The sequence below is a fragment of the Pecten maximus genome, chromosome 17 (genome assembly GCF_902652985.1).
Source record: "Pecten maximus chromosome 17, xPecMax1.1, whole genome shotgun sequence".
In the NCBI taxonomy this organism is placed as follows: domain Eukaryota; kingdom Metazoa; phylum Mollusca; class Bivalvia; order Pectinida; family Pectinidae; genus Pecten; species Pecten maximus.
The window spans coordinates 23,485,831-23,499,211 of record NC_047031.1 but is presented as its reverse complement, the minus strand read 5'-3'; the positions used below and the strand labels follow the sequence as shown (position 1 = coordinate 23,499,211).

The 13,381-nt window shown below is 34.3% G+C and overlaps 1 protein-coding gene across 2 annotated transcripts in view; it reads right to left on the bottom strand.

Annotated features, from left to right (window-relative positions):
- Positions 1-13,030, bottom strand: part of LOC117315361 (carnitine O-palmitoyltransferase 1, liver isoform-like) — a 37,259-nt gene extending 24,229 nt beyond the window's left edge. The window contains exons 1-4 of one of the 2 annotated variants that reach the window (XM_033869517.1): positions 12,836-13,030; positions 2,732-2,886; positions 1,359-1,481; positions 14-317 (exon numbers count right to left, since the gene is read on the bottom strand). In XM_033869517.1, the coding sequence (XP_033725408.1) occupies positions 14-317; positions 1,359-1,481; positions 2,732-2,886; positions 12,836-12,960 (707 nt within the window). In that variant the 5' untranslated portion in view covers positions 12,961-13,030. Of the gene's footprint in view, positions 1-13; positions 318-1,358; positions 1,482-2,137; positions 2,284-2,731; positions 2,887-12,835 lie in introns of those variants that run through there. The other variant, XM_033869518.1, reaches the window with a different exon arrangement.
- Positions 13,031-13,381: the final 351 nt, after the last annotated feature.

Sequence of the window (13,381 nt, the reverse complement as noted above, 5' to 3'; positions counted from 1 at the left end):
TTCCACTACTTACCACCAGTCAGTGACATAGTTCTGGGCCCACCAGGATTTCAGGACCAAAACTCGTTGCAACTTTGGGCCGATATTTTTTTCGAAATCCTGACGATCCTTTGCAATTTTCTGCCATTTTTCTGTGTCCTCGCCATACAGTGGTTTCAGTGAGAGCATGAGTGTGTCGAGAGTCTGGCTGAGAGATGGCACGTTCATTCTAGGTAGGGACTGCTGACAACTGTAGAGAAGTGGATGATATCCAAACACACAGCGCACAGCTAGGCCCCACAATATAGTGGTCAATGATTGGGTCTTAGGCTGTTCATCTGTCAAAATACCATTGTCAATCATTACTACTATTTGCTTTTGAAGTGATGGCCTTTAATTCTTATTACAAATGCTATAATTGTATACACACATCTAGGATATTTCCAGCTGAGGGAATAAAATTTTTGTATCGTAAAAAAAAACTATAATTTTAATCGATCGTGCCATTGCTTAAATGGCCAAAGGGTCCGAGACCTGATGCCTCTCCAATCCGAGCCAGGCCCAACTAGCCCACTCCTAATTATGTCATTGGCTTATTGTCTTCACATCTCCTTTCTGTACATAAAAAGACATAGACCTATAGACCTAGTGTTCTAAGGGCCAGACAGGATTGAAATAGCAGGCACTGCAAAGATTCTATACAACCTGATATATTAGTGATGACTTGACACGGAGGTAGAAACTGATCAGAAGTCTAATTTTAAAAAAGATGTAAATAATCAAGTTAACCTTATTTGTATTACAATGATTGCAAAAACAAGTTATATCAACTTGTATTACTCATGCTTGTTGGCCATGATGAAATCCTGATGATCCGTTGCAATTTTTTCTGTAGGAGGAGACCAGACTATCTGTGGAAAGCCTATGTGGTCGAGCAGGTGACCGGATACCTTTTCAAGTGGGACCGAGGAATCAAACACGTCTAGGTGAAAGGCAAGGGTGTTCCTCATAAGGTCATAGTTCAAGCTCTTACTAGGTATGATACATGAGAAGAGTCCTTATAAGGTCAAAGTTCAAGCTATCAATAGGTCCCTAATCAGAATGAGCAGACTCCTAGTAAGGTCATAATTCAAGCTCTTTAATTACTAGGTACGATACATGCGTAGACTCCTAATAAGGTCAAAGTTCAAGCTCTTACTAGGTATGATACATGAGCAGACTCCTAATAAGGTCAAAGTTGAAGCTATCAATAGGTACCTAATCAGTATGAGCAGACTCCTAATAAGGTCATAATTCAAGCTATCAATAGGTACCTAAACAGTACAGACTCATCATAAGGTCAAGTTTCAAGGTCACGCTTGCCTTCAGTGTATACTTACATATCCATCCTGAATACGACAGCAGAGAACGCAGGATGAATCTACGTATGTACAACAGGGCAACAAAGAAGAGGAAGCCAGCCAAAGAACTCGTCAGGAATACTCGGATAATTACAGGAAACCCTATAACAGAGAAGGCAGTTATAATGTCTAGTTGAGCACAGCAAAGAAATCTACAGCACACAGGTCTACTAGCCATATATAAAGGCCATGAATGCCCTATGTTTTACTGTAAATCACCTAGGTATAATTTCGAGAATACTTTATTTCACGAACTTACCTCTTTCGACATATATATTATACATGAATACAATTGTACATGATTTCATGAACGCTGATCTAGAAATTACTTTAAATTTGTGAATGATGAGTTAATAGAATCAGGAACTCTGCAGTGATTCCTATATTGGTTACCAATAGCTTCATCCAGAGTTGTGATTTTTATACAAACAATCTCAAAGGAATTGAATTCACAATTGACTCTCCTCGCACATTAATTCCAAAATAAATTCTGTTGTGTATTAACGTAAAAATAAATTCCATAGGAAATATAAGTGATTTGCAGTATTGAACAAGGGATATATATGTGCGCATGTCATCAGTCTGAATGATTCTGATTGATGACCTATATACAGCTATCTACTTTTAATACAGTCACTTCAGGTGAAATAAATTAATTAGATAGATAGTCAGAATCATTTGAACTAGCATGCAATGGTATCAGCTCACTTACCACTAATACCCTTCAGAAATATCAGTCCTCAATCATACATACATACCTTCTGGTATAGACAGTGTATCGGCCAGGGTCCAGAGTCGGGAGGTCAGTCCCTTACTGACGTCCCAGTCCCCGATCATACATACCTTCTGGTATAGACAGTGTATCGGCCAGGGTCCAGAGTCGGGAGGTCAGTCCCTTACAGACGTCCCAGTCCCCAATCATACATACCTTCTGGTATAGACAGTGTATCGGCCAGGGTCCAGAGTCGGGAGGTCAGTCCCTTACTGACGTCCCAGTCCCCAATCATACATACCTTCTGGTATAGACAGTGTATCGGCCAGGGTCCAGAGTCGGGAGGTCAGTCCCTTACTGACGTCCCAGTCCCCGATCATACATACCTTCTGGTATAGACAGTGTATCGGCCAGGGTCCAGAGTCGGGAGGTCAGTCCCTTACTGACGTCCCAGTCCACGATCATACATACCTTCTGGTATAGACAGTGTATCGGCCAGGGTCCAGAGTCGGGAGGTCAGTCCCTTACTGACGTCCCAGTCCCAATCATACATACCTTCTGGTATAGACAGTGTATCGGCCAGGGTCCAGAGTCGGGAGGTCAGTCCCTTACTGACGTCCCAGTCCCCAATCATACATACCTTCTGGTATAGACAGTGTATCGGCCAGGGTCCAGAGTCGGGAGGTCAGTCCCTTACAGAAGTCCCAGTCCCAGATCATACAGCAGCTCATTATTATAACTACAACGCCCAAGTTGTACAGGGAAGTTGGCCACAAACCATTGTTGATCAAATTTCTGTAAAAAAAAAAATTAATTAAGTATCCTCAGAGCCCAAGCAAATTAAAGTGGTTATGGAAGGTCAGAAAGGCAGTTGGATGGATGCAAGACTCATTCATCGTACTTTTTTTCTTAATTATTATTCATTTCACACACCACAAAAAGTTTTCAGTAAATTATTCATAATTATTTAAAATCCAGTAATTGTATATGTTCATTAATAATTGTATTAAGTTTGCCAAAGGGAAGTCAATATAAATATATATTCTTTAAAGAAGAGGCTAGACATTTTAGAAATTTTGAGCATGCATTATCACCCAGGGCTTCTTATACAATGTATTAACGCCCCCTCCCCCCAACACACACAGATTTCATGTAGGTCTTAAGAATATGATTTTGGACTCCACAAAGTTAGATTTTCCGTGACTGAAGGGACATTGACCTATGAGTCAAGTTTTGACCCTTCAGATTTCCGGCTCTGAAATCATTTTAAGGCAAGCCTAATGTTCCATTCCATTTGAATTTTAATAAGGTTGCAATATACACATTATTCTATAATACAAGCATGTTTCTGTCAAAACAGTTACTTATTTGATAAACAGTTTTTTTCGTATTTTGCTCCATTACATAACGACAAACTTCCCCTTTAGACTGTAGATATGTTATCAATGTCTGCTTTGACCTGTAAATATTTATATAGAGTTCGCAGGCACCGACAACTGACATGTACGTGACATATTTACTACACTGTACTGATGTGACTATATACCCAGTAGTGGATGAACTTTGTAACATATGCATGTTAGTACGTTAATCATATCTATATGTTTATCATGGTGATCTAAAAACCTCTGTCTAGACTTAAAAGTTTACAGTATTTATCCGGCAAAGATCATGGTGATTAAAAAATGTACACCTCTGTCTAGAGTCGCTAATTAGTTTTACTGTATTTATCCTGCAAAGATCATGGCGATCTAAAACACCTCTGTCTAGACTAAAAGTTTACCGTATTTATCATGCGAAGATCATGGCGATCTAAAACACCTCTGTCTAAAGTCTTAAGACTTAAAGTTTACCGTATTATAATCCTGCAAAGGTCATGGTGATTAAAACACCTCTGTCCAGATTTAGAAGTTTACCTTATTTATCCGGTGTAGATCATGGTGATTAAAACACCTCTGTCCAGATTTAGAAGTTTACCTTATTTATCCGGTGTAGATCATGGTGATTAAAACACCTCTGTCCAGATTTAGAAGTTTACCGTATTTATCCTGTGTAGATCATGGTGATTAAAACACCTCTGTCTAGATTTAGAAGTTTACCGTATTTATCCTGTGTAGATCATGGTGATTAAAACACCTCTGTCCAGATTTAGAAGTTTACTGTATCTATCCTGTGTAGATCATGGTGATTAAAACACCTCTGTCTAGACTAAAAGTTTACCGTATTATAATCCTGCAAAGGTCATGGTGATTAAAACACCTCTGTCCAGATTTAGATGTTTACCGTATTTATCCGGTGTAGATCATGGTGATTAAAACACCTCTGTCCAGATTTAGAAGTTTACTGTTTTTATCCTGCAAATTAAAGATCATGGCAATCTTAAAGATCAGAAGTTAAAACAAAATAGCAGACTCCATATGCATTTTTGGTGTGCTTTTTTAATTTTCATATAAAAACACAAAGTTTAGTGATATCATTGTACATTGTTGGGAAACATTTACGCTAAATTAGATCTAGATGAGGTATTGAACACTATACAATGTCCTAGACAGTGATATCTAAAACGAAAATGTAGCAAGTCGCCATATTGTTTACATTAACAACCCATTCAGAAAATACCATCAATTACTCTGACACAAAAAAAAGTAACCTGAAATAAACACAAATTCAGCAACCAAAATATTAGTTTTAGAAGTCTTGGACATCATTTATATATGTCATGGTATCGGATTATTGCATGTGTCGCGGTTGTTTTCAACAAATACATAATTACACACAAATACACTTAAATAATGTTAGCTTGGCCTGTCAACTGTTCACGAAAGCAGGGGAGATGGATCTTGAAATAATGTCAACTGTAGTTGACAACGGTACAGAATTTGAAGAGTTAATATCACTCTCACCAAAAAGCTGCTTGTACACATATACAATGCTGTATAAACATATATGGATGCTTCTGCACCAGTGCAGCAGAAAATCACATGTAGCTTGGGCAGATGAGCTAATATAGATAAGCCTTATATCGGTAATAATCATGTACATGTACTGCAAAGTGTGCATGCTGTATTATATATATATTATATTTCCAAAATTGAGATCAAGACCTAATACATTTTCTAGTAGGTATTGATTTTTGTGACATGAAGTATTAAGATATTATACATTTCCACATGCAACATTAATCAGATTAGATGTCCTAAAACAAGGCTGAGTATTGCAAGCAAGCCATAGACGAAGTACCGGTATACTCCTCAAAATGGAATTAAAGGGAAATAACTCTGTTTATATTGGGTTACTGCATGATGACCTCATTTTGTAAGTGATACATCATGACCTTGTCTCAGGCCAAACTATTATTGATAAACATGGACAATAACTATGTTGGGTAACATTACTGATGACCTCATCATTGATACAGAATTTGACAAATGACCTAATCCCTCCTGAAGGCCAAACTTTCTTATAAAAATAAACAAGGGAAAAAACTCTGTATATGCTGGGCAAGTACGTACAATACACCGAGTTTTAAATGACATGTAGATTTAATTTTATTGAAATAGGCTGTATAGAGTAGTCTAACAAGTTGAATTCTAGTTTTATGATCAATAGCAGTTTGAGTGATGCCTAGCCCCTATCAGTTTAGGTTTAAATTCAAATCAGCTTTATTTTGTAAGTTTTACAACTTATTGCACTACTGTCAAATTGCCCATTACAAACCCATCAAAAAGCCATTACATATGTTGGGATTACTTTTGTACACCTTTAATGGCCCCTAAAGTAATGGCCAAACCCATTACAAACCCATTAAAGTTTTTCACAAAGTAATTGCCATTACAATGTAATAGGGCCATCAATAATTAGTTTTCAATGTAATGGGCATTAAACATTATGGTGTAATGGGCATTAAACATTTTGGTGTAATGTAATGGCCATTAGGTTTGGAGCAAAACCATTTTTGTAATGCCCATTAACGGTGTCATTACTTTCTGAAGTGTACTCTGTAATGGCCATTACATTTCGTCAGAAAAGGTGTAATGGCCATTAAAGGTGTACAAAACTAATAGACCCATTACAAGAAAATACACTTTAATGGCCATAATTTTTACAAATATAATGACCATTACTTTTAAAGTTCAAAAACTGTTCAGAGATCAACATAATTGTAATGGCCATTACGTTTTTACAAACAAAAGTGTAATGGCCATTATATATATACAGGTATACAAAATTAATGGACCTACATGTAACCATTACATGAGACACATTCAGAAAATTTAAAAAAATGCATTTTACCACTTAATTTCATCAAAGTTCGTCATGAACTGTATCACTATGCATGTTTGACAATATCCTTGTACTTGTAGTCCTTCCATTAAAAATTGCATTCAAATTGATCCATAATTTGTTTCAAATTTATAACTGCTTCAAAAATGGATATTGCACACAATCATGTGGACCCAAAATCCTTTTAATATTCTTCAGATACATGTAAGAGTGATTTATGTTCATTATTGCATTAATTCTCAATGTGCATATGATGTGTGTTTGTACAATTTAGATAAATAGGCAATACAATTTAAGAAATGGCAAAGCTGTTTGAATATAATGTACACTATGTAAATTTAGGTCACATGCATGGTGATTGGTTTTAAGTTAATTCTTACCTATAAACAGGTTGACATATTTCCAGAGTTGAATAAATCATTTCCTGGTAGTCTTGTATTAATCATGAACCAGGTATTAAAGATAAATACTTCCCTTCATTTGTAAAATAACATGTTGTTCATCTGTGTGAGAAAAGCCTCATGGCTGCCATGTATTGGAACTCTCCTGCTTTAAGTTATTGGGCGGGAAAAATTTGGCGGGAAAATTTGGCGGGAAATTTGAAGTTTTCTTATTGTAAAGGGGTTTAGTAAGCCTGTACAGTTTCCTTATTCTTCTTTAAAGCTAACAACAAAATTGTAATATAGACATGGAATTAAACAATAACAATATAATGAAAAATAAGATACTGAAATAATACATTAATTTAAGGCCAACAATTCATGGTAGTATATTGAATATTGTCATAATTATGTATTACAATATGATGTGATGATATTTGTAACAATTGTAATGGCCATTACATGAAAAAAATGTTACTTATGAGGAATTGCATATCAGAATAAAAAAATGTAATGGCATTACATAAAGGCACCATTCAGTAATGGCTATTGCATTATGACCATAATTTGTTATGGTCTTTAAATGGAAAATGTAATGGGCATTACATGAAGGTACCAATAAGTAATGGCCATTACATTGTGACCCTAATTTGTTATGGCCATTAAATGGAAAATGTAATGGGCATTACATGAAGTTACCAATAAGTAATGGCCATTGCATTGTGATCATAATTTGTTGTGGGCATTAAATGGAAAATGTTATGGGAGTACATAAAATCCACAGTTAGTAATGGCCATAACATTATGATGACTCCACTCTAATGGCCATTACAAACAGAATAAAGGCCATTAAAAAAAATACAAAACATGAAGTAATGGCCATTATTTTGTTAATAACCATTACAAAGAAAATATTAATAGGAAAGTAATCGAAATTTAGAAAAATAATGCCCATTACATTACTTACTCCAGGTTTGTCCCAAAAAAGGAAACGAGAAATAATGGCCAATTTTAATGGAAACAGTGTTTTTAATGGGTTTGTAATGGGTTTGTAATAGATTTGTAATGACTTTGCTGGGCAGTAGTGTTGGATAACAGACCAAAGGCACCCACTCTTACATAATCAAACATTCATTCTACAAAATAGATCTTACTGTCATCTTATACATTTACATTTAACAAAATAATTCTTACTACTGCCAAAGAACAATCACAATAAATATATTTTTGATTTAATAAGATTTGTTACATTGAAACAGAGTAGAAATAATCATTAAAAATGAATAAAACATTCTAAACAAAATTTTATAAAAAATCTTTCCTATGTTTATTTTTTAGTGATAAATATTTTCTTTTATATTTTCTAAGTTGGAGTAACTATACTACGATTTTAAAAGTAATACATGGTTTACACTGGGTGCTCCATAATCGGAGTTATATTTAGATTAATTGGGGCCAACGTCATTCAGTATAGCTTGAATAGACTTCCTGAAAAATAAGGAGGTCCTTTAGATTTGTTTCCTTTAAAAGCCTGAAGCTCTAGCTGTCAGTGCTATATCCTTAGAAGAATTTAACCAGTGTCTTATATTTCATTTAAATCAGAAATGCTATCAAATAAACATACAGCTGACCATTGCATTTTCATCTAGTCCAGTCCTAATTAATAGATATAGCTAAACATATTGTGAATTGTGTAAATTTGAAGGATATTCAACTACCATATTCAACCTACCATAAGCGAAGCTGCCCCTGTAAAAAAATGTAACTTTAGTTTATCTACAACAATTACGAAACAAGTTATATCAACTTATATTAATGTCTCTTGTTGGCCTGGATGGAAGAATGCAAGGGATCTTTACTTTGGGAGGTAACCGGAGTACCCGGGCTAAACCCATGTGGTTGGGCAGGTGACACACTACCTTTCCTCGTCCCATTGGGGAATCGAACCCACTGTGCCACCTAACCACCCAATGGCCAACACGACCCACTCTAGCCCGAGTTTCCTCTGGCCCTGACACCAGACATGATGTCAGGGCCAGAGGAAAGTCGAGCTAGACCCGCCCCTGCACACACCCATTTTTTTCAGAAGATGATGATCAGTACACTAAAGAAAAACATATAAAAAGTTCTTACCTCACTGATCTGACATATCATTTTAAATCTTTTAACCAAATTGTTTTCATTACATCAAGGTTTGTAAATGAAAAAGTAATTATTTTTTCCCATAAAGATTTCAAATGTCGACTTTTTGTACTGTAATATGTTCAGTAGCAGTTTGTATAATTATACATAGAACCTGTAAATCACCATATCTACATGTACACATTAACGTTAGCTAATTTGCCAGTAATTAGATAGACCTCGGTTCTCTAAACAACTTGGATGTTATCTAAACCATGTTCATGTAATACTAGGTGTATTCAATTATCTTTGTGTAGTTCTAATTGATCTGGTATTTGTGTGTGTTACTGTGTAAGACTTCAGGTCATGAACCCCATAACCATATTAAGTCGGGGGAAATCTATCTGACCGGCCGACGCATATTATGATAAAAGAATAGCATTTCGTTCATACTAATGGCACTCCTTCCCGTGATTTGCACGGACATGGCACTCCTCCTGTATTCGTACAGATACAACACCTTCCTGCATCTATAAACAGAGGAACCAACAATCGACGACTTTGTCATTATTCTACAACTACTCATCTATACTACAATATTCACCAAGAATTATTATACTTCATTTCATTTTCCTGTATATGGTTGTATCATGGAGTGCTATGTACAGAGGTTAATCTAGCCCATTTTTACTACCGAAATAAGGTAGTATTCCCCACTGATGTTGTTTTCCCCAATGAATAAATACAAATTCCCCATCAAGAAAAAATGTCATAAAACAGGGGAAAATTCTCTAAAACAGGGGATCTCCCCCAAATTTTGATGAAATATGTAAGAATTATAGCAAATAATAGCTGTCAAATGTTAAAATTTCAAGAATAATTCAAGACTCTATATGGCCCCTTCATTTCCCCTAAATTTTATAATAGGTAGTATTCCCCAAATCCTAGATTAGCCCCTGATGTATGTTATACCATTTCGTGTTTTTGAGTGCACAGTTCACTCATTTGGTCAAATGTGGTATTTATTACAGTAGCCTAGTGAAATTTTATACCAGCAGGTATCCTATTTTTACATGACTGCGTGTTTGTTTAGTGATAACAGCGAGCCATGAATGTTATATACAATAAAAAATTCAATGTTTTAAAAGAAAGTGATTGTTTTTTTCCTAATGATAATGAAACTTTACATCCTAGTTTTTGATGATCTCTGAAATTTTAATGTTTAACAAAAAAAAAAAAAAAAACCCGCAATCTTGTCTCGAATTTGCTCGAAGTTATGAATGGCGATGTCCCAGTAGATAACCTAAGGACTTTAACCATCTGGGACAAAGTCTACATAAATACAGGAAGTGTTTCATGTATACACAGCCAGGATATATGGGTCATACACAAGTGTGGTAACTAGTTCACATATTAATAGGTCAGTTTATAGTAACAATCATATCCTTGTAATGTTACATATATTTTAATGCACAAATCCCCTAATTTGCCAAGTTTAATACCAGCTAGCAAAATGTCTGGCAAAAAACACAGAGAACAACTTGCTTAAGATATATTCTCCTGCATGACAAATTAATAAATCACGGTCAAAATCTGTTAAAAAATCAATTTCTAGTGACTATGTTTTATAATCAATGACCAAAATCTTTCATAAAATTACATATTAATATACATGTATATGTCATGAACGGATAATATTTTCATACACCTTCAATTCGCTTTCAATTAATTATTTATTTATATATATATTTCATTAACTTTTATGACTATAAATTAAGTTGAATTGGGATCAGAATTTATACCTGTCTATATAATCTCTACCCTAAAAATTGAATCCAATTATTAACATTCTATTCCAAATATGGTTTATTATTCTTGGAATCCAGAAGTATGTAGCTAGATAGTACAATGGACAAATGTGATGTACTCCAGCTCCCCTCCAGGAAATAGCTAGTCCCATATTTTCATTGTGTAATTTATAAATACTCATCCAACAATACAATACTTGACCTAATTATCATACTGTGTACAAGGACATAAAAGGGATGTGCTTTATAAAATATGAACACACAAATTCTGTGCGAAATATTCGGGTGGGAAAAAATCACATTTCTTTCATTTATAACGTTATTTAAGTGTATGCATCATAGCTCTTTCCTGAAAAAGGTATATTACAGGGGCATGTGCAGTTATTAGGTTGAATATGGTATGTATACTTTACCAATATGTTCCTGGCCCCTACTTGGTTATTGAAAGGGTGATTAGCATATAATCAATTGATTAGGGAAATCTCATTTCTCCTTCACTTCAAAACCTGCATGTATATATATATGTAATCATTAAAATAGTCAGGTAGAAAGAAACTGACGAGTGTTATATTTTGATAAAAGTTTGTCAAATTGATTTAACCAGAAACCACTTCATCAGGGTTTTTAAATTTTTGTCAAACTCTGGTAACTTAGCATGATCACAATTTTAACATATTGGCCCTGATGTCAATATTAGACTGAGTGTTTCCACTATTATTTGTATCCTCCAGGTTACACGATTTTCTGCACTTATGCCCCATTGAATGCACCAGCTTAAAAAAATTCTCACTACATGAGTTAGTAGAAATTTGTTACTAATTTATTTCACAACTTAACCATGGTGATAATAATACAGACCTGAAAAGTACTATTATATGTAATAAATGATCATGTTTGCAAACTTCTAATGAAGCTCATTACAACTTAATCCATGAACACATAACTGTTACACCATGAACTAATAACCATGTACATTTGTATATTGCTTATTTTGATGAATGCCATGGTCAAGGTTTGGATAAGGAACTATAAATCGGTGACTGGCTGTAACATATGGTCACATTGCTCTATGTTGAGGTATTGAAGATATGAGATCTATACAATGTACATAAAACCAAACATGAAATTTATAAAACAAATTTGAGGGGTATTTCAGAGAAAATGTATACTAAAGAGATTTTTTTCAAAAATCAAGGCCCAATATATATATATATATATATATGTTACAAAAGCCAGGGGTTCTTCCGCATAATTTTTCAATTTTACATTCAAAATGCTATGGAGACAGTTTCAATGTAGATACCAATGGTAAACATTTTCCTTTCAATTTTGGATAGGCTCATTAATATTTGATGATATGCAAATGGTTTAACAAATGCCCAACAATAGTTAATATCAAGTTACTGTCACTTTGTCCTAATAATATGTTAATCAATTTTTCGATTCCTTCAAATGAAACAAAACTACCAGATCACTATATTTACTGATGATTAAATGTAATGCTTCTGGCTTAATCAATAGACTTACACTTAATTGATCAAGCTATATATACATATATTGCAGATGCATGGAATACAACTCACCAGGAAGTTTTTTTTTTTTTTTTTTTTTTAAATTTTCTGCAATGTTAACAAGTGCATTTTCATATCCTATTACATCCCCTTAATAAGGTCAAAGGTCCATTCAGGAGAGACAAAACAAAACAAATCACCTAGTAAGTGATTGCAAATTATTCATTTTCTGTTATTATTTTAAGTTTGTAGTTTCAATTATATCTATTTTTAATCAAATACGTTTTTAAAACATAGTGAAAAAAAAATTAAACTCCAGATTGGTAGCCTAGAGAAACATAATTATTGATTTGAGCCTACTGATTAATATTCCCTTCAGGCTTGAATATCGTTGCATTTCGAATTGTTTTATGTTTATATACCACTTTGATCCCTTGATCCCTGATTCGATCTATTTTCAATGTAAAATTACATAATTTACCAATCGTCAAGTTTTGTTTTGATTTTTGATTTTGTATATGCATCTTCTTCAGAAAGATAGACTTTGTCAACAGATAGACGCCAGAGAGACATTTTTGACAACAAAGATACAAAAAAATAACAGTTTTTTTTTCCACGTAGTCAACAGTAACAATCTCACCGTGTTCTGTAAAAACGACGTGCAATAGAGCGTTTCCATTCTTGAAATATATCGCGTTTTTGTTCCTCTTCAGATATAACATGAGAAACTCTAGGCTCTTCCACTGCACAGCGAGCTTCGGCCATCTCTCCTGACTCCAACGGAGAAAACACTAAATTCTGTTGTTTGCCTGTCTAATGAGGTCTAAAGTTGTCTGCTAACAGTTTCTAATTAAAATTTATAGGATTTACAAATAATTGCGGACGAGAAATTGTTATGATATGTTTCATGTTTGATCACTATTTTGAAGAAATCAGTATATATTTTTTTATAAATTCTACTTGATTATGGACAAGTGACATATTTCCTAAATAAATTTAACATATGTTCTTAATATATTACAAAACTATTCCGTTCAAATACTAAATTCTGTAAAATAATTTACATTTTGCAGGTGTCTGTGTCTATATCGGTTAAGCGTTTGTATGAAAAGCAAGTCAACCTGAGCTAAAATTAGCGTCAGAGAAACCAAGAAAAAGCCAGAATAAAACTCTCGATACCAAAGTG